General features: G+C 40.0%; 1 protein-coding gene across 1 annotated transcript in view; it reads right to left on the bottom strand.

The window, feature by feature from the left end:
• Nucleotides 1-921: 921 nt before the first annotated feature.
• Nucleotides 922-22,098, bottom strand: part of GPRIN3 (GPRIN family member 3) — a 170,019-nt gene continuing 148,842 nt past the window's right edge. Inside the window, exon 2 of the mRNA XM_066574039.1 lies at nt 922-6,827. Within this exon, the coding sequence (XP_066430136.1) occupies nt 4,524-6,728 (2,205 nt within the window). The 5' untranslated portion in view covers nt 6,729-6,827 and the 3' untranslated portion in view covers nt 922-4,523. The remainder of the gene's footprint in view (nt 6,828-22,098) is intronic.

Raw genomic sequence — 22,098 nt, 5'->3', positions numbered from 1 at the left:
ACATGGAAGCATTTTGTAACTCACAATGTAAGGCAAACAGGTAAAACATCTGTAACCCTAAGAGTCAAGACACACTAAGCAGCAAGACCTGAACCTGTGTCGTGGATATACAGGCGCCGCCACCGGCCACGTCAGGGGGGAGAGTGTCTCCGGGGATGAGCTTCCGCAGCGGCAAGCAGCGTTGAAGACACCGCTGCAGCCTGAAGCGGAGAGAGGAGCCGGGATGCCACGCAGGGGAGATGAGGAGCTTCAGTGGCGAACGTGAGGGGAGTACTCAGCAGGAGTGGGGAGCTGTGCGCTGGGGATAATAGTGCAGTAGCGGGGAGCACAGCGATAAATAAGCAGCAGCAGATGCTTGAGAAGAGGGCCGACCAGTCTACTGCAGGAGTGGGGATCGCTGCCCTGGGGACAATACTGCAGGTGCAGCAAGTGCAGCACCGCTCATAAGGCTACAACACCTGGGAGCAGAGTGATGAGCAGGAAATAGCAGGAGGGCTGAGCAGAGAGACGGGGACAAAGGAACACAGCGCCGGGGACCTAAGTACAGCAGCTTGGAGCACAGATGCGGGGAGCACACTTAAGGGCCTGGAAGTCGGCACATAACAGTTATATACGGCAACCAGGACCTGCAGCCAGCCCATATTTTGAAACCAATCAGCTACAGGGGCCGTCACCCCCTGTCACTCTTGTCTCCACCAGGACTTCCTGGTGGCCTCAAGATACACTAATACTGATTCTTCATTAGTAGCTATTTGCAGATAGCAGCTGGAGATACTTTTCTGTGTGAAAAGGAAAAACTAACCAAACAATTAGAATAATAAACTCAGCAAATGTCTCACAATAGAATAGTAAAACATCAATAAATATGCGCAACATCATTTATGACAGAAAACATGTTTCAGGCACGGATCCGATTCAATACATGGTTTGATTCATATTTATTACAGATTTGTGACACAAGTGCATTTACTTATTCCAGATATATTCTCATAAATGTTACATACTACTATAATAAAAATTGGTTATGTCATTTCCATTGTTTTTAGTTTCTCTCGATGGTTTAGCTCTGAAAAGTGTGCCAGAAAATATTTCTTCATTCAAATAGAAAATGTCTTTTTTTTCCTCTTTACACATAAAAGGAACATTCCTCTTCTTTTATTTGATCACATCTGTTTTTTTATAACATTACAATACATACAAATTAATGGATTTCAGTGTAACTGATGACGACTATTCAAATAGCTTCATGTAATGTGTTTACATCGACATCAACCAACTCCATCTTTCTATATCACATATTGGAAACACTGAATGTGGCCTAGATAGATGGGATAAAAACAGAATCAAAATTCTATTGGTATACCTTTGAAACATTTGCATAAAGACGTAAAAATTTCGTGGGCTACGATTATCGAAATACTACAATCACACAGACTCACAGATTGTATCAAACACAAATCTCTCCAGTGTTAGTATACATTAAACTCTATTAGAATAAGTTCAATCATTTTACATTTCATCATGTAAGGGAAACGCACATTTCTGATACATTTATGAAATATGTTGGAAATTAAATCAATGCATATATATTTACATTGAGGAGCCTTTTATATCGCTTTTAAGAGGAAGCATAGTCAAGACAGGAACAAAAAAAATAGCTTTAAATCTATAATAAAAGAAATACTCCTTCTTTGCTCATTTGCTTCTCGGTAATATGCACACTTGAACCCAGCATGCATTTGGGTCACATGGCACCGCAGTGTTAAGCATGCCCTCGGATTAGCATGGATTGATAATTTGGTCATTCTGATTAATCCTCCTATACTCATGAAGGGAAAATCCTTTAAAACTGCAGTTCTGCGCTTGCTGGAAACAGAAGGTTTTGTGAACTAAAAGCAATGGTTTGAATGATGTGAGATGATAGGAGCAGTACTGTATTATCCTATATGAATGCCCGTCTAAGTACTGTGTATTAACCTTTACAGTAGAGTAACATATTTGAGAGTGAGTGTATTGATGACTACAGATTTCCTTTCTGTCTGCTATATTCTCATTAACATTTCTAAGCATTAATATGCTTGGTGACATAAATGTGCATGTTAGCTGGGAAAACATGCAGAATGCTCTTGGCTGGCAGTAAAAAAATGTCTATGGTCTTCTGTGTGCAGCTATACGACCTTTCTATTTTTGGTGGAGAAGGGACTTTTACGGAGAGATTAAAACTTGTGACAGGTTAATTTCCTTGAGCAGTCCCCAATTATCATGTTGCTGTTCTTGCGTGTACAGTATCGTAATGGCTACATGATAAATTTAACAAGATATATCCACAAAGAATGGAATAGTGCTACTACATATGGTGGTCCAATGGGGGGAGATGACCAGTAAACTGGACATTGTTTTGGTATAACAAGGTGCTTTCCAGTTTCACAGTTAGGATTGTACTGGTGCATAATCTGCTGTGAGCTGGCATTACACATTTTATGTGGTCTGTTTCCTTTCCCGAACTTTCATATAGTAAACCTAAATGGGAGAAATTTAGCAAAACCAGTGCAAATGAAAAGTGGAGAGAATGCCCATAGTTTGCTGCAACTTACTACTAATCATCCTTCCCCTCGTTAAGCAGCAATACTCATCTTTTTATATAATGCTACACTGATGCCTCGATCTTGTGCCAATCATTGAACTGGTCAGTGACAAAGGCTCTGTGCAGCCAATACGCGTCTGGTCCAGAGATGTGTATGCCTGGCAAATTTTAAATATGTTTAAATAAAGGAAGATTAGACATTTTATTCTGCAAGCAAGCGTGGATGACACTTTTTCCTGCATGGAATTTTCTGCTCTTATTTGTAAAGTGCTCTAGAATATCTTGGTCATATAGAAAGATTGTTATTATTTATTTATTTTTTTAAACAATGAGGGCAGGAATCGTAGTCACAGGCAATCCCTCCATTTTTTGGCACTAATTCTGATAAATTCGCCTCCCCATTTGTGGGCAAAAAACTTTAAACATTGTGTTGAGGTCTTCAAATGAAAAACTAAAATATATACATTTTTATATGTTGGTTTACATACTGTTCAGGAAACTTTGTATAACATGTTTCTGATCCACGTATGATTGTGCTTTGTGACCCAATACAAGTATTTCTGCAAGGCTGTCAGCATATAATCTACTGATTGCAAAGAAATTCACCAGAGTTGTTAACTATAAAGCTCAAGTACGGTTAATGTATCATTGGAAGTCAATAGCATGTAATGTTTTGTCACCTTTATTCAATGCCAATAAAATGTTACACAGGGTCATACATATTGTACGACTGTTCTAACCATCTGAAGTTGCGTGCCTATGGCTGACAAAGGCTTCCACCCTCTAAAACAGTGCACACAATTCATAGAATTAGCATAAATGGCCAACACCTTGATTGGAAATACATAATTGTTGAATTATTCTAATGTCACTGGATGGTTCTCTGTGATGACCCACATTGATATGGAGGAACCCTTGTGAAGTGTGATACTGTACAATATGTAACCATTATGCACTGAGATGGCAACCTAATAACTATGTATAGATGTATCAAGGGACAATATAGAGATCTCTCCCATCATCTAGTTATACCCAGACAGTAAAAAGGGGGCACCCTCTATGTCTAGAGGAAAGACCAACATAGAAGGAGATTCTTTACTGTAAGAGCAGTAAGACTATGGAATTCTCTGCCGGAGGACGTGGTGATGGAGGACTCACTAAAGGAGTTCAAGAGGCCTCGGCATCTTTCTTGAGTGTTACGATATTGCATGTTTTAATCACTGATCACTTCAGAAGGGTTGGTGATCCGGGGATTATTTGATTGCCAAGATGGAGTCAGGAAGGAATTTTTCCTTCTAAAATGAGGAAAATTGGCTTCTACCTCATCGAGGTTTTTTCTTTTGCTTTCCTCTGAATCAACATTGGGGGGTAATTTTTCAGCCCTGTACACTATTTTACTATGAGATGGTTATTTGATGTGTCTATACTTTTCTTTTCTTGGGCTGTTTGTAGATGAAGAATGTGCTATCTAATGTGAAAGGTTGTAATGTAATACTACTATGGTGCAGACAACTGTGCTGCTTTTATATTGCTTCAATATGCAACTCATTGTCACTAATTCTTTTACCAACTTCAGAGTCAAACAAGGCCGATGTGAAAAGGCGTTTCTGGCACTGCATTTAACGGCACATATATTGACATTTCAGGAGCTCAGCCTAATTCTGTTTGCCTATTGAGATGAAAATACAAATTCAACACATACAAAACTGTTATCAAATGTTGGTTCTGGAAAGACAACTTGTGAATTTATTCATTAATATCCACCCTATCGTGAAAATAAAAACAAAATGGTATTGCATTACAAAATAGAGTGATATGGCAATCACCCTAAACCCTGTACAGTAATCAAATAAAAAATTTCCATGACATTCTTAAGTGCAAAGAAACATATTTGTCTACTAGTTGATGTGGCAATATATTTTAACAATTTTACAGAAAGTTACTCTATGACAGCAGAAGGAGGAGGACGACTACAGCAGTTGGGTCGTCTGAAATTTTTGAGTATTGATTGGAATACCCTGTGCTGTCTTCTTTTGTGCTTTTTCCCTGAAGAATCGGAACAAATCGATTTGCGGTTTTGCTTTAATTGAGCCCTAATCATTTTCTCATGTTCCCTAATTTGTCTTTGCAAGTGATTCTGTATAGCAATCCCTAAGGCCTCTGGGTCCATAGAAGCTCCATAAACTTCCCACGTCATGCCCTGTTCATCCCATACCACATCTTTCACACTTTTAGATTGCTGCTTTGCCTGGCTCTTAGCCTCGCCACTTGAACCTGGACTTGACTTTTTTCCATGTGTCTTGGGAGGTTCAGAGGTAGGTAAGGTGACCAGAACTGGTTCCTTTTTCTCTTCCCTAGCTTTTCTTAGTCTGGGTGTGAGCTGTACTGCACTCTGATTATAGTCTGTTGCTGGTCTGGTATGCAGACTTAGACTGCTTGACCTTTTGGCATGTTCTCCTTCATCTTGATCCTTTCTAACCAAAACTTCAAGTATTTCCTCTACTTGACCTCCAGTAGCGCCAATACTGCTGTTGACTTCAACTTCTACATGAAGTGGGGTTGGCCTTTCTTCCTTCTTTGGCTTTTTTATATCTGTAGTGATGATAGCCTGGGTGGAACCTTGTTCATTAGTAATTTTAAAATGAAAAGGTTTCCGATCAGAGCTTCCTTCACCGGGAACGGTAAGAGTGTCTGTCTGTTCATTTTCTTGACGTATATTATGTAGCTGAATGTTATCGACTCCACTCAAATGATGGAGCCTAGCTTTGCTGCTCAGATCATGAGCCGCCCTAAACTGAGCCTGCTCATTGTACTTGTCCTTTGTCATCTGGCAAGCTTTGGGTTGATTACTATTCTCTATGTTAATTTGGTAAACAGGTTTTACATTCATTAAAATTGGAGAGGCATTAGCCATTTGCATCTGCGGCATGGGGTGGCACAATCCTTGTCCATCTAACTCACTTCTATATAAAACCTGTGAATTTCTTGCTAGTTCTGGTCTCTGAAAGGGGGACCGTAACATATCTGGAGGACTTTTTGTGTGCAACTGTAGAGGCTGAGGACCCTTTGCATCAGGAGGCTGAAAACATACTTTTGGAGCTAAGTGATTTTGAGAGAGCTGTGAATGCAATGCAAAATTAGCACGGTCCATCTGAGGATTCCCTGGGTTGCCCTGATAGATGATACACACTTGTTCCTGTCTTTCTTTAAGTCCTGGAGAGCTGGATTTTAGAAATGCAGCTAATATGCTCGGGCTGGTGGACACAGACTTATTTTCTACATTTGCTACAGCTTGAACTTCAGCATCTTGCTTATCCCAGCTCTCAAGTTGTGATGTCATTGTACCCATTTCCTTAAACTTGCAAACTAACTGCAATTCCAGAGTATCATGTTCCCCATTTGTATTTACCTCTTCCTCAGACTGGTTAAATTCTGAACACTCCATGGCTAGAGGTTCATTGTCATGATCTTCCATATTTGCTTCATCTTGTACTAGATCAGAGCTGAGATTTGTTTCTGTCTGTGTATTCTCCATTTCTGTTTCTTGACTAGTGGAAGGAATGTGCCCATTTTTATCATTATCTAATATTTCAATGTCTGCATCTTTTGATGTATCAGATATCTGTGTGCTTGTTCTGCTGCTCCCTTCTTGATTTTCGGGAGCTATTTGTACAACAGTTATGTTTTTTGGCAAGTGGCTTTCTTCTGTTGCGGGATTCTCCGTTGGCAATGTCAAGTGTGTAACAACAGATGGTACGATAGTTGACTGTGACTGTATTGCATTATTAGTAGTGGCAGCATGTTCAGTAGTTTCCAAGATGGCTTGTGTCTCTTTGCTTGTTGAACCTAAAGGAGGCAAAGTATCTGATGATGTACAAGTCCTGAAGGATGACAATGTTTCATTGGTTTGCTGCTCTTCAAGTTCACATATATTTTTACTACTAAGACTTTCTGTGGAGGGTTTGCAATTTAGATCTGAAGAACATACACCTGTTATTTGCGCAACATTCCCATTGTTGTTTGATGTGGCCCGTTTAAGCTGGGGAGTATCCTCCTGGGATATATCTCTAGCCGGGCATTCTTCCTCCTCCGTTGATGTCGGTGATGACTTGTCAGATCCTGAAGGATCTGGTACAGTCCCCATGGAATCAGATTATGTTGGGCAGAATCTTTAGGCAGAATTACTACGTTTTATAAGGCAACAGTTTTAGTAGATCAAAGACGGGATCTTGAGTTCTCAAACCTGTGTGAGACAAAAAAAATAAAGAGTTTTAATCATAAATCATGAAAGTTAAAACAACGTATCATCAAAAATCTATACCTACAACAGATCACAACAAGCTGAATTTCCGGTGGAACTAGTGTTTTCCATCAAGGCGTGTGTATCCATATAATTTCGTTCTCCCACCCAATCTAAACACTGACACATAAAAGCCCACTTGGTGACATAGGTAGTAACCAAGACAAACATAAGATGTCTGAACAGTTTCATGTATAGATCTTTTTGTATTATAATAAGACACATGCATGAAGCTCTTCAGTTATCATGCTGCCCTCACAGAACCTTGTAGTGAAACTTGAAGCTGCAGGGTCCCAATGTAAAATCTCTAATCAGGCCCCGAAACTATGATGCTTCATTCATAGCCCTAGTTGCCTTTTATGGGGAAAAGAGACCCTATGGGCCCCCTAAGGCTCCAGTGCCCGGGTATGACGGTATCCTCTGCACCCATTATAGTTATGCCACTGTGTATTAACTAAAGTACATTTTTTCTAGTTTTACACTAAAAGCTTAAATATCACTCAGCATGACAGATATGAAATATTAAGTGACATCTAAAAGAGGGAAAAAAACTTTTCAGAATTCTGCAGAGATTACATAATAAGGAAGAATGTTGTATTATTAAGTTATTACGGATCATATTTCTCGGAAATAACATTGTTCACTTTTTTCAAGCAAGTTTATAAAAAATATTAATATAGCCTCTGTAGTGACAATGTACAGTACTATACGAGAGATATTTGATATAGCTCCCACTATTATATTACATAGATACAGGTAAAGGGGGGAATTATATACTTTTTCCCACCCTTGTGATGCAGAAAGTTTAAACCCTAAGAGTCAATATGCCTTGAAAGGGAAACAATTTCTGGATTAGCAAGCAAACAAGAATTCTGTACATTTTCATAAGTTTTTATTTTAATTTGTTCTGAAAAAATCATCAAATCAAATGATGTTTTTGCTAAAACCAGTTCCACAGGTATCCATCACTGAAAACTAATCTCTAATTGGGTAACTAACCACAAATAAAAAAAAACTCTTATTAACAAGTTCAACCACTGAAACATAACTTTTATTATACTATATTAAAAAGGAAGCTGTAAGGCCAAATATACAGGGGGTGGGGAAAAATATGGAAACACTGTACGAAATGCATGGGATTTTAATCATTAGCACTGAGCTAAACTCCATTTATGATGCTGTTCGGTGGTGATAAGTTCCCTTCAATGGCTTTTTGTAATGAGACAACCTTGTTAATGGATCATAAACATTCAGGCGATGTCTTCAATTGTTTTGTTTTTAGTAGAGCTGTACTAACTGTAAAGAATTTTGCAAAGCATTTAAAAAAACACCTCATTCAATCCATGGTGAATGATAAATCCTGCAAAATTCAAAAGAGGAGGATACAAAAGAATGTTATATATGAATCAATAAGAAAATTACAAAAAAAGAATCCACCAAAAAAGAAGAACAATAATCTCAGTATTTGATTTCTCTTCTCTAATTGTATACCCTATGGTCACTTTAAGTCCTCCATTATACTAATTACAAAACTAAAATGCGTGACAACTGTGCTCTCCCCAAAAAAAGTGTCTCCCAACGTGTTTTTGACTTTTCTAACCCTTTAAAAAGAGAAACTAACAAGTGACTACCAAAATATTTAGTACCTTAACTGTCTTGGAAATTTCTCTAAAATTGCTTTACAGTGGATTCTGGGAATGCGGGAACAAATAGGTTCATTCTCAATGTTCCTAATGGTGGTTCCGACACAGATTGGAAGACAGCTTTAGGCAGCTTTAAAGTGACTAGAACATTATGTTCTCCAAATTAGTCCAAAATTCCATGCTGAATAATTTGATAGTATATTTTTATGACAGTTGGAACTCTTTTTTACGATGAAGAGCTCAAAATCACAAAGCCACAGAATTACAAATCCTTCCCATCACAAATTTCTGTTCAAAGCTCAACTACTTGCAATACAAATATTGATGGAGGATCTACTTGTTTCTTTGGTGCCCTGGCATTGTAGACTTTTCATTGTGCTGATGGGTGGGGATACACAAGAATGACACACAACAAGGAAAGCAATGTTCAAGTCCCATGTAAAGGGGTTATCTCATTATTGAAACCCCAATCCAGATGTCCTATTAGGGTATATTGTATTTTATGAGCATTACTGAAAGAACCGAGCAGTTTCTGTAACTTCCATGGAGACTGCCCCACAGGTGGTTATGCCATATATGACCATCATTGGGAAACTGCTAAATATGCAGGATACAAGTCATATAATGTTCCAAAATACTGTTTTTCCTCATGCACACACTTTACAAATTATTTAAAAAGCCATCTGAAAGTTTAGATATGCTCTATGCAACATTGAATTTGCCACCCAAAGAAAATTGTTGCAAAAGGTGGACGTTCATTTTAAAGCTTTCTTCTAATGAGAGGTTCAGTAACAGATAGCCAAACTCTACACTTGCTTTGTATCTAAAAAGAATAAGTGTTTCTGAACATTCTTCACTATGAACAGAAAGCTAAAAAACTATGGGTCAGCAAGGATGTATAGCTATAAAGAATCTATTACTTATAAAAGCAAATAGACAAAAAGAAAGTACATTCTAATAGAACACTATTGTTATTGGAGATCGTATGGACTGAGGGGTTAAAACTTGAGAAAGTGTAGGTAATAGAAGAAAGCACCAAATCATTGAAAAAAAACCTTTTTGATGCAACTACCCACTCACTGAGTCAGAACTCAAGACTTAGCGAGTGGGTAGTTAGGCAAGTAGCCAAGCGATTCATACATCATTCAACTTCCAACTTCTCCCACAGGAGCATCTATATTCTTTGCACCTAAGAATGGCATATTACATTCTTGTATAAATTATAGAGAGCTTAATCAAGTAACTGTCAAGAATCGCTATCCTTTGTCCTTATTCTTGAATTACTTGAGATTGTATAGTCAGCAAACATTTTCACAAAGCTTGACTTGTGAGGGGCTGACAATGTATTTCACATTCAACCCAGAAACGAGTGGAAAAGAGCATTTAGAAAACAGTATGGTCATTTGAATCCCTTGTTCTCCCCTTTGGACTTTGTAATGCTCCAGCTACCGTTCAACACTTTATCAATGATATCTTCCAGGATCTTCTGGATTGATGTGTAGTAGTATTTGGATGAAACACTAATATTCTCCAAAAATTTCAAAGAATATCGTAAGCAAGTTAGCATAGTTTTGACATTTGCAAGAAAACCAATTATAATTAAGTTAGAGAATTGTGAATTTGAGAACAACAGAAATTCAGTTTTTGGGATTCATACTTTCTCTCAAGGGGTTATGCATAGACCCTGACCAGATTCAAACTATATTAGGGCTAATGTCCACGAACGGATTTGTACCGCGGTTCCCGTGAAGTAAATCCGTGGTGGGATTCCGCAGCTATTAGGTTCTATAGAACCTAATAGCTTTTCTGCCAGCCAATGTTGACACGTTGAATTTTACCGCAAATTTCTGCAGCGGGAAATAAATTGTGGCATGTTCTATTTTTCACAGATTTATGCCGCAGGAGTTCTCCTTTAATATAGTATTACTCGAGACGGCAGAAAAACACGCGTTTTTCCGCGATCACCAGCGAGCGTGTTTTGTTTACCACCGTGGTACTCCCGCGGCATAAGTCCGCGGGTGTATCCCGCTCCGTCCATGGGCATGAGCCCTTAGACTGGCAAACACCCAAAAATGTGAAGGAGGTTGAAAGATTTGTATGATTTACTAATTTCTACAGCAAATTTATTAGAAACTGCAGAAGAATTATTAGTCTAATAACGTAACATACCTTGAAAGGAACTGATATTCAATTGCTGAAGCTACATTTTCCCAAATAATGACTCTTTTACCTCTACTCTTTTCTTGATTTATCCCAACCCAGATTTATCATTTGTTGCTGAAGTGGATGTTTCGGATTCAGCAGTGGGAGCAGTGTTGTCCCAAGGTGATAAGTAGCTACTTTATCCATGAGGCTTTTGCTCATGCCAAATGTCACCCTCCAAAACAAATCATGATATCGTAAACCAAGAATTACTTGTGCTAAAGCAGGCCTTTATTGAACAGACACATCTTCCTGAAGAGACTTCTCACTCTGTGCTAGTGCTTACTGACCATCAAAAGCTTGAGTTTATTAGATCAGCTAAGACACTTTCTGGCAATAGGTATGTTGGGCTTTATTTTTTTCAACATTTACTTTTATTATTTCTTAAAGACCTGGATCCCACAACAGTAAGGTAGAAGCTCTGTCTAGGATGTTCTTGGAGACCTTTCAAGATTGTAGGAAAGGCCAGCATTCTACCTGCTAAGGACTTTGTGGAGGCTACCTTTTCCAGTGATATACTACAGAGCATCAAAGAAGGTTATAGTGGAGGTCCTATCTTCCAGATGTAGTAAAGTTTAATTTGAGACTTAGGAACCTTTTACACAGAATGATTATCGTTTAGGTAATCACTTGATCGTGAAAAACCAAACGATAACTGTTAAGTGTAAACATGGCCAACGAATAATAATTTGCTTGTCGTTCATAATATTCATTTTATGCAGGCATAAAATCCTGACAACAATCGACCAAGATTGCAATTATTAATGCAAGATGCAATTATTAATATATGGACAACTGTTTACTCTGAATGGAGCTGGAAAAGATCTCCGGCACGCACTGCCTCCACTTAGTGAGCGAAAATCGTTGGGATGACTATCAGGTGCTTAAGTGCCCAAAAGTCGTCTATGTGAAACCACCTATAACACATCAAGATAACTTTTTGTGCCACAGTTTGTTTTCGCTTTCTATTGCTTTAAAATGTCCTTTGTTGTTTCAAGTGAACAATAGCTTTTTAATAGCTTAAGATAACTTGGCACAAAAAGTTACCACACTCAAGTTTAACTTTGCTACAACTGTAGAAATCCTTCCAAAGACATACATTTAATTTTCAAGGAAACAGTCTGGACCTTTGGTCATTGTCTTTATGTCCTTAAAGGGGTTGTCCCGAGGCAGCAAGTGGGTCTGTACACTTCTGCATGGCCATAATAATGCACTTTGTAATGTACATTGTGCATTAATTATGAGCCATGCAGAAGTTATAAAAAGTTTTATACTTACCTGTTCCATTGCTGGCGTCCTCGTCTCCATGGTGCCGACTAATTTTCGCCCTCCGATGGCCAAATTAGCCGCGCTTGCGCAGTCCGGGTCTTCTGCAGTCTTCTATGGGGCTCCGTGTAGCTCCGTGTAGCTCCGCCCCGTCACGTGCCGATTCCAGCCAATCAGGAGGCTGGAATCGGCAGTGGACCGCACAGAAGAGCTGCGGTCCACGGAGGAAGAGGCCATCTTCAGCGGTGAGTAGAGAAGTCACCGGAGCGCGGGGATTCAGGTAAGCGCTCCGGTGAGCTTTCTTTACCTCCCTGCATCGGGGTTGTCTCGCGCCGAACGGGGGGGGGTTGAAAAAAAAAAAAAACCCGTTTCGGCGCGGGACAACCCCTTTAAGACTGATTGACTGGAGGCTTTATGTTTATCTCAAAATTCTAGAAGTGCAGGTCCTAGAATAAAGATCCTACAGTGGCTTCTCCTTTCTTAACTACTTTTGCACGTTTATTAATGGAATTAGGTTCATATGAACTGTGAAGGCTGAGAAACCCAGAAGATAGACAATACTCTTGTTATTCCATTTCACATAATACACATTTTAGAATAGATTAGTACTCCATTTATGCTTTCTTATGTCTGGTGAGTGAAATATCTACCCAAAAACTGATCACAATTTGTTGTTATAAATGGTAGAGGATTTAGTTCAGATAGAGTTTGGAGGGTAAATCCCTTTTGGTTGAACCTACTTGATAGGAATCCTATAACAGAGGAGGCTCTAGACTCTATTGGAATCTTTATGGGTTCTTCCTCAGTGTCTTTAGTGTGAGATGCTATGAAGGCATTTATACGTGGTTAATGTATACAGAAGATTAGTTTACATAAGTCTAAATCTCAGGATGTCATTAGGGCCCATCAGCAATGAGCTCCATATGCAGAGCAAGCATATATACATTCTCGCATTAATTAGGAAAAAAATTAATTGGAAAAAAAAGGCACAGTCTCACCTTGTGGATCATCTGAGAGGTGTCGTAAAAATAGGCAAAAAATCTTTGAGGAGGGGAAAGCAGGGGGTTGTTTTTCAACGTCTTTAATTAAAGCATAGGAAAAGGACAGCAAGCGCTGTAATTGGATCGAGCGCCAGCCAATCACAGCCGGCACTTGATGAGCCAATCATAGCCATTCAGTGAATGTCATTCACTGAATGGCTGTGAATGATCGAGCGCCGGCTGTGATTGGCTGGCGCTCAATCCAATCACAGCACTCGCTTTGCTGGAGGCGAGGTATTCAAAGCCCCGTCACCAGGAAGAAACTGATATGTCAGTGCAGAGGACAGTGCATCTTGCCGCAACGCTGCTGGAGACCATTGCAAGGCCCCGAGACGCCGCAGACCAGGTGAGTATTGATTTTTTTTCATGTAGGTTAGCTAGGGCGTATATTCGGGGAGGGCTTATATTTCAAGCCTCTCACAAAAACTGGGGAAGGGCTTATTATGAGTGTAGGTCTTAATATCGGGGAAACCGTTAATAATTTAGGGGGGTTATACCTGAATCTTCAGACGGAGCAGGGCTTTTTTCACTCGATGCTGCCAAAGCTTTTGACAGTGTAAAATAGAATTATTTGTAGGCTTTCCTCCTTCAGATGGGTTTTGGTGAGAAATTTGTGGCATGGGTTAAACTGTTCTATTCAATGCCCCCGTCGATTCTTCTCTTTGCCTTGGCAATTGAGCCCCTGGCTAGTTTGATAAGACAATCACCCAATATAGTTAGATTGCAGTATGGTAAAATTGAGGAATATATCTCATTATATGTAGATGTTCTGCTGTCGCATACGGGGGATATAAGTAAATTGATGAGTCCTATTATGTCCATTTTTGATATATTTGGTAAGATGTAGGGTCTCACTGTTAACTGGAAGAAATCTGTGATTCTTCCTTTTTTGGAACCTATGCAATTACAAATAGTAAAGAAATTCAAGTATTTGGCAGTTGTAGTATCTTCTAAGCCTCAAGACTATACTTCTGCCAATTTGCTTTCTTTGGTAAAAAAGTTTGAGGATCAAGTCGAGGTCTGCTAAGGGTGCTACGTGGCTGCGAAACGTATCGACAGCCTCTTTAGCGCTTATCACCAAGCGTTTTCTACATCTTTGGCTCCCTGGTTGTGGATCTTTGGCTACAGTCCTCAACTTCCAATCTGAGGGCTGGGGTCAGACACCACCACGAGGTACTGGCTAACCTGGTGATATTTATGTGGGGGGGGGGGGTGTCTATCCACCTTACAATCCCCCCTTTACTAGGTCCTACAATCCATCAGGGCCTTGTTATCCCCTTTTCACATCTTTAGGATTTGTTCACCTTTGTACTATGGTTTCTTTTTTACCATAGAATCTATGTGTATATGTGTTTGTCCTTTTACACCCCATGGTTTTAATTATTTATCAATAAAATGGTTGTTTGAGGGTTTTTTTCTGTAGGGGTTTTTCTGTAAATTATAAGGCCAAGGTCTGGAATCATCTCCCACTGTCATTGGTGGGGAAAGTATTATTAAAATTGTTTTGATGCCACCACTTCTTTATATGCTTTAAACCTCTCCGGTTTGAATTCCATCACAATATTTGTTTAGACTCAATATGATATTTAGGAGTTTACTATGGAACAAGCAATCTACTATAATTAAATTGGAGACTCTTCAAAGGGATAAACAGTCTGGAGGGTTGGCAACTCCAAATGTTTGGATATATTTTCTGATGTCTCCATTGTAATAGTTTAAGGAGTGGGAAAAAAGAGATGGAGTGGGGCTGAATAGCAGATTAATTTCTAAAATAACAAGTTGCAGCTCCCCTATAACAATATGTATGAGAGGGATGAAAGGAGGAAAGAAGGGATTATATCCAACAGTTACTTTAATAATTATATTCTGGAATAAATTTAAGAAGATATTGCAACTAGATGGATTTACTATATAGACCCCCTCTGGCGGAGTACCAAATTGCCAGAAGTTATTAAATTGGAGCAATGTATTTTAATCGTGGAAGGATAGGGGGGTAATCTTTTTGGTACAGGTACATTTTGGAGGTCTTTTTTTTTAAATAGTTTTGAACAATTTAGAGAGCTTTATGATGTTCCCCTATACTTATTTTTTCCAGTTCCTTCAGTTATAACATGGTTTTGCTTCTGAGGCCCGGTCAGTATCTATGCTTACAGTTCAACACTCTTTGATAATTTCTTTTGGCTGTTCTGGAGTTACAAAGGGTGTAATATCTTATTTATATAGAAAGATGCTTTCTTACTATTTACAGCAATTCCCAATAAAGGTAAAAGAAAAATGGGAAAAACATTTAGACCATATTAGTGAAGATAAATGGGCCATAGTGTAACATATAATTCCATTGATATCTCTATCTGAAAGTCAATGAGTATCTCAATTATACTGTATTTCCCCGAAAATATGATCCTGTCTTATATTAATTTTTGCCCCAAAAGAGGCACTAGGTCTTATTTGCGGGGATGTCTTATTATACTTGCCTAGCAGGCTGGGTCCACATCCCTCCTGCTGCTCTCCACAGCTCTGACACGCTTCCCGCAGTCCTCGGCTGCTCATGATTGGTTCTTCTACCAGCCTGGTTCTGCCCAGCCAATCAATGCATCACTGGATGAACCAATGCGATGGCTGTGGTTGTTTTATTCAGCGCTGGATTGATTGGCTAAGCAGTAGTCAAAGAACCAGTCACAGCCATCACTTCCTGGAAGTGGGATTTATGAATCCTGTAACCAGGAAGTGATGTTTATGAGCGGCCGAAGACTGCGAAAACCATGCCGAACCTCTAGAGAGCAGCGGAAGGGACCTGGAGCGAGCCTGCTAGGTAATGTTTTTTTTAATGTAGTGTAACTAGAGCTTATTTTCTGGGTGGGGTTTATATTTCAACCCTCCATGAAAATTAGGCTAGGGCTTATTTTCGTCGAAACAGGGTATTTAGTGCATACAGTTTATCGTACTCCATTAACCCTTTGCAATCCAATTTTGGATTCAGGGTTTCCTAGGCGGTTTTCTCTTTCTGTCATTATACAATGGCGCCACCTACTGGCTAGAGCCAGTACTGCAGTATTGGACATGCTTGAGAAGCCCCCGACAACAGAGCGGCAAGTAATATACAGTAAGAATACCCTGCCAGACATTTTCAGACATCGGAGCTGTACAGCCTTCAATCAGAATGTCTTTAGACGTCAGACGGTGGATTGGAAAGGGTTAAAGTTGTTTAACATGGGTATTAGATTGAACTCAAACTGTCTGAAATATTATATGGATGACGCAGATTTGGTGCATATGATTTGGGTTTGCGTAAAATTGCATGGGATTTGGAATTGGGTACTTGAGATATTTAAAAATATATATTTTGTCAATATGGTCTTATTTTGTCAAAAGATAAGAGAGGTTATACATTTGGAAATGGGGATACATCAAACAGGAGGCTGTTTGGGGAAGATGGTCTGATATATATATATATATATATATATATATATATAATGGATAGTTTATATTGAGTGCTAGTTGCATTGAGATATCATTGAAAAGCTGATGGGATTTGGAGGGGTGAGGGAGAGAGGTGAGAAGATGAGGAAGAGGTATGCTTTATTTTCACTGAAATGAATGGGAACTTGGCCTGCAATACCAAGCCTGTCCATTGCAGTAGGAATGGAGCTGTCTATTTCCTGCAGAATTCAGCTCATATTAGAGCATACTGACCCAGCAAACAGCGGATCGACTGGAGTCCGTGGTGGCAACCCCTGTCAATCTACTGTTGATAGCCTATCTTTCTGATACAACTGGGCAACCCCTTTAAGTCATGAAAATTGCGAGATGAGCTTCAATGAACATGACTTGTTTTTCCTGCCCATTCCATTAATTGAGATCTGGAGAATTTAGAAACCAAGTCAAGGCCTTGAACTCTTTGTCATGTTTTTGAAGTCATTCCTGAATGATTTTTGCATTACGCCAAGCTGCATTTTCTGGCTGAAAGATGGCACTGTCATTAGGGAATATAGCTACCATGAAGGCGTGTACTTAGTCTGAAATAATGTTTAGATAGGTGATACATCTCAAAGCAACTTTCACATGAATGACCCATGGTTTCCCAGCAAAACTTTGCCCAGTATTACACTGCATCAGACAGCTTTGTGTTCTTCCTACAGTGTATTCTAGTATCTTTTTGAGCAGTTTGTTGTACAGTTTGGACCAAACTGAATAGCCTTTGCTCTCCATGCCCATTTATGAGCCATCCCTGATGACGCCAGACATCCACTGGCAACACGTGTAGGGTGGGTGGGTTGACCACATGTAGCCTTCATTTCTCTCTTTAGGGAGACCCTTGCTTCACTTTTTATTCTGGTGGTTCCTCCTTAGCAATCGTTCCGGCATACTCCTCTTTAATCAGAATCCGGCACTCTGAGCAGGTATTTATGTACATGAATGGCTATTTACTATGTTTATTATCTTGTTACGTACAATACATGCTTTGGATTATTTGTACAGCCATTATTGACATATTATGTTTTGTGTGGTCTTTCCTGGCTATAGTAGTCACCTGTCTTTTTGGGTGTTTTAAATGTTTTTATTATGTTTAGTCCCTTCTGGTATTTATTTCAATAAAGTTTGGATATGATATTCATTCTATTTTCTCTAGAATGCTGGTGTTGCTTGCTTGCAGCTCTTTTCTTTTGAGTTGCGTCCTTTTCTCTGCAAGTTGTACACCTAGGTTTCCTAATTGTGTAGTTCAATCTTTTTGGGTAGGTGTCCATCAGCATCTTGGCTTGGCAATCTTTGCCCACTCTTCCTTGTAAAATTCTCTCCACCCTGACTAAAGCCCCAGTTCCAACAGCAAAGAAACAGCACCCACATAATGCTGCCTCCACCATCTTCGCTGTGGGTATGGGGTTCTTTTAGTGATGTGCAGAACTGCCTTTGCACCAAACATACCTTTTGAAATTAATGCAAAAAGGTTCGACCTTGGTCTCATCACACCATAACACGTTCTTTCACATACTTTTGGCAGGCATGATGTAGGTTTTGACAAAACAGCCAGACATGGATGTTCTTCTTTGTTAGAATAGGCTTCCGTCTTGCCCCCCTTCCCCACAGCCCAGACATATGAAGAATATGGCAGATGGTTGTCACATGTACTACACAACCAGTACTTGCCAGAAATTCCTGCAGCTCCTTTAATATTACTGTTGGCCTCTTGGCCTCCTCCTGGACCAATTTTCTTCCGGTCTTTTCATCAATTTATGAGGGACATCCAGTTCTTGGTAATGTCCCTGTTGTGCCAAATTTAATTCCACTTCTTGATGACCGTCTTCACTGTGTTCCATGGTATATGTAATGCCTTGGCTATTTTTGGTAGCCTTCTACTGACTGATACCTTTCAACAATTGGATCTCTTTATGGCTTTTGCTGAAAAACTAAGGAAATGTCAGGAAAATCCTACTAGAAGAGCTGAATTTTATATGGGGTAAATTAGAATCCCTTTAAATATTAGCAGCGGAGTACTGACTAATATTTAACAGGAGTTTAAATGCGATTGACTAATTCTGAGCACAATTACATCACAAATATAAGAGGGTGGTCACACTTATAACCACATTATTTTAGTTTTGTTGTTTTTATTTTTCCACCTTTTTAACCCCCCCCCCCCCCCCCCCGTTCGGCGCGAGACAACCCCGATGCAGGGGTTAAAAAAACAAACCGGGTAGTACTTACCCGAATCCCGGCGGTCCGGCGTCTTCATACTCACCTGCTGAAGATGGCCGCCGGGATCCTCTCTCTCTGTGGACCGCAGGGCTTCTGTGCGGTCCATTGCCGATTCCAGCCTCCTGATTGGCTGGAATCGGCATGTGACGGGGCGGAGCTACACGGAGCCGGCATTCTGCACGAGCGGCCCCATTGAAGACAGCAGAAGACCCGGACTGCGCAAGCGCGGCTAATTTGGCCATTAGAGGCCGAAAATTAGTCGGCACCATGGAGACGAGGACGCCAGCAACGGAGCAGGTAAGTATAAAACTTTTGATAACTTCTGTATGGCTCATAATTAATGCACAATGTACATTACAAAGCGCATTAATATGGCCATACAGAAGTGTATAGACCCACTTTGTTTCGCGGGACAACCCCTTTAAGGGTGGCTACACACGCACATCTTTGTGTGCATTTTTGTGCACACAAAAGTTGTGTGTGCAAAATACAGAATATAGAACCCATTGATTTTAATGGTTTCATGCTCATTTCCTTTTTTTGCGCTGCTCTATATCTTCCTGCATATTTGTGCACCAAAGGGCCCCATAGAAATCTATAGGAGGTGCACAAATGCTTGTGCAATATGCAAGTACATATGCAAAACACTGTGCAAAACCATGTAGAGAAAAAAACATCTGGACCTCATGAGGCTAAATAACTTTTTAAACCTGTACGGGGGGTGTCGCATGTTGATATGAACTGGCCCTGCGTGCGCAGAAAAAGGACAGTTCTATACGCAGACATCCATGTAAATCAACCTCATTCACTGCTCAATACGTTTAGCTGAGGAAAGTGTATTTGCACAAAGGTTTGCCTGAAGCCGCCCTAAATTATTTCAGTTTGTTTTCCAATGGAATTGTACAGATAAAGGGTCACATTGAAGGTGGAAATGAATCTGAAATGATTCATCCTGGTTGGATATTTTTAACATTACAAAAATATGACGTTTTAATAGGTGTGTAACTTTTTTATACACTGTATATATATATATATATATATATATATATATATATATATATATGCAATGTGCCTGCTCTAAATTTTCTATACACGCGCTGTATAATAATACAGGTTGCTAAGTGAATCTGGATATGTTGGAGTAAGTGTGTATTTTGTACCATCTGGATGTACTGTGCAATGTTTATATAAGGATAAATTATCATGAGGTGGAGGAGGAGGGGTTTGCATTACAATAGACATCCAGATGGTCATTACGTGGAATTAGGGAAGCTTCTGATTAGGAACTTAGCCAATACTTGACTCAAATTAGAAATGCATCATCAACATTATTACGGCTTAACTCGTCTTTCGAGGTATCTCTTATTACATTCTTTTTACTCACCAGAAATGTCGTATAGCAACTTATAAAACAAATCTGCCTTATATAAAGCATATCCTGTATATACTAGGCAAATATAGATTATCTATCTATCTTTCTATCTATCTATCTATCTCATATCTATCTACCTATCTATCTCATATCTATCTATCTACCTATCTATCTATCTATCTATCTATCTCATATCTATCTACCTATCTATCTCATATCTATCTATCTTCTATCTATCTCATATCTATCTATCTCATATCTATCTATCTCATATCTATCTATCTATCTCATATCTATCTACCTATCTATCTCATATCTATCTATCTATCTCATATCTATCTATCTATCTCATATCTATCTACCTATCTATCTACCTATCTATCTCATATCTATCTCATATCTATCTATCTCATATCTATCTCATATCTATCTATCTCATATCTATCTATCTCATATCGATCTATCTCATATCTATCTATCTATTAGAGATGAGCGAACGTACTCGTCCGAGCTTGATACTCGTTCGAGTATTAGCGTATTCGAGATGCTCGTTACTCGTGACGAGTACCACGCGATGTTTGAGTTACTTTCACTTTCATTTCTGAGACGTTAGCGCGCTTTTCTGGCCAATAGAAAGACAGGGAAGGCATTACAACTTCCCCCTGCGACGTTCAAGCCCTATACCACCCCCCTGCAGTGAGTGGCTGGGGAGATCAGGTGTCACCCGAGTATATAAATCGGCCCCTCCCGCGGCTCGCCTCAGATGCATTCTGACAGAGATCAGGGAAAGTGCTGCTGATGCCAGAGCTGCTATAGGGAGAGCGTTAGGAGTATTTTAGGCTTCAAGAACCCCAACGGTCCTTCTTAGGGCCACATCTAACTGTGTGCAGTAGTGTGGAGGCTGCTTTTTGCAGTGTTGCACATTTTTTTTTTTTTTTATATCGGCCGTGCAGAGCATTGCGGCCTGCAGTAATTATACATACTCCAGGGCCAGTAGTGGTGGTGAGGCAGGGACAGAAGACATATTTATTGAATATAGGCAGTGGGCCTTTCCAAAAATCTTTGGGAAAAAAAATCTATTTGGGCTGCCTGTGACTGTCCTCAGTGTACTGGGTCTGTGCTGGGTGTAGTTGCCCTCCTAATTCATACGCAGCCAGCTAAGTGTTACAGCAGGCTTGCGCAAAATTATTTCCTGGCTCTGTGTTGGCTGTTACATCACCGCTGTATTCCAGTCCACAGTGCAACAGTCTGCAGTTATTTTACATACTCCAGGGCCAGTAGTGGCGAGGCAGGGACAGAAGACATATATTTATTGAATATAGGCAGTGGGCCTTTCCAAAAACATTTGGGAAAAAAAATCTATTTGGGCTGCCTGTGACCGTCCTCAGTGTACTGGGTCTGTGCTGGGGGTAGTTGTCCTCCTAATTCATACGCAGCCAGCTAAGTGTTACAGCAGGCTTGCGCAAAATTATTTCCTGGCTCTGTGTTGGCTGTTACATCACCGCTGTATTCCAGTCCACAGTGCAACAGTCTGCAGTTATTTTACATACTCCAGGGCCAGTAGTGGTGAGGCAGGGACAGAAGACATATATTTATTGAATATAGGCAGTGGACCTTTCCAAAAACATTTGGGAAAAAAAATCTATTTGGGCTGCCTGTGACCGTCCTCAGTGTACTGGGTCTGTGTTGGGGGTAGTTGTCCTCCTAATTCATACGCAGCCAGCTAAGTGTTACAGCAGGCTTGCGCAAAATTATTTCCTGGCTCTGCTGTGTGTTCCGTAAGCGAAGTCAGCCTCCAACCACAGGCCAATAAGCGGCACATTTAATTACAGCGTTCTGTTTCTGCACTACTGGTAATACACCATGCTGAGGGGTAGGGGTAGGCCTAGAGGACGTGGACGCGGGCGAGGACGCGGAGGCCCAAGTCAGGGTGTGGGCACAGGCCGAGCTCCTGATCCAGGTGTATCGCAGTCGACTGCTGCGGGATTAGGAGAGAG

Source organism: Eleutherodactylus coqui, chromosome 7, assembly GCF_035609145.1.
Source record: "Eleutherodactylus coqui strain aEleCoq1 chromosome 7, aEleCoq1.hap1, whole genome shotgun sequence".
Lineage (NCBI taxonomy): Eukaryota > Metazoa > Chordata > Amphibia > Anura > Eleutherodactylidae > Eleutherodactylus > Eleutherodactylus coqui.
The sequence above is the reverse complement of the archived record's forward strand: the minus strand, read 5'-3'. Positions and strand labels throughout refer to the sequence as shown.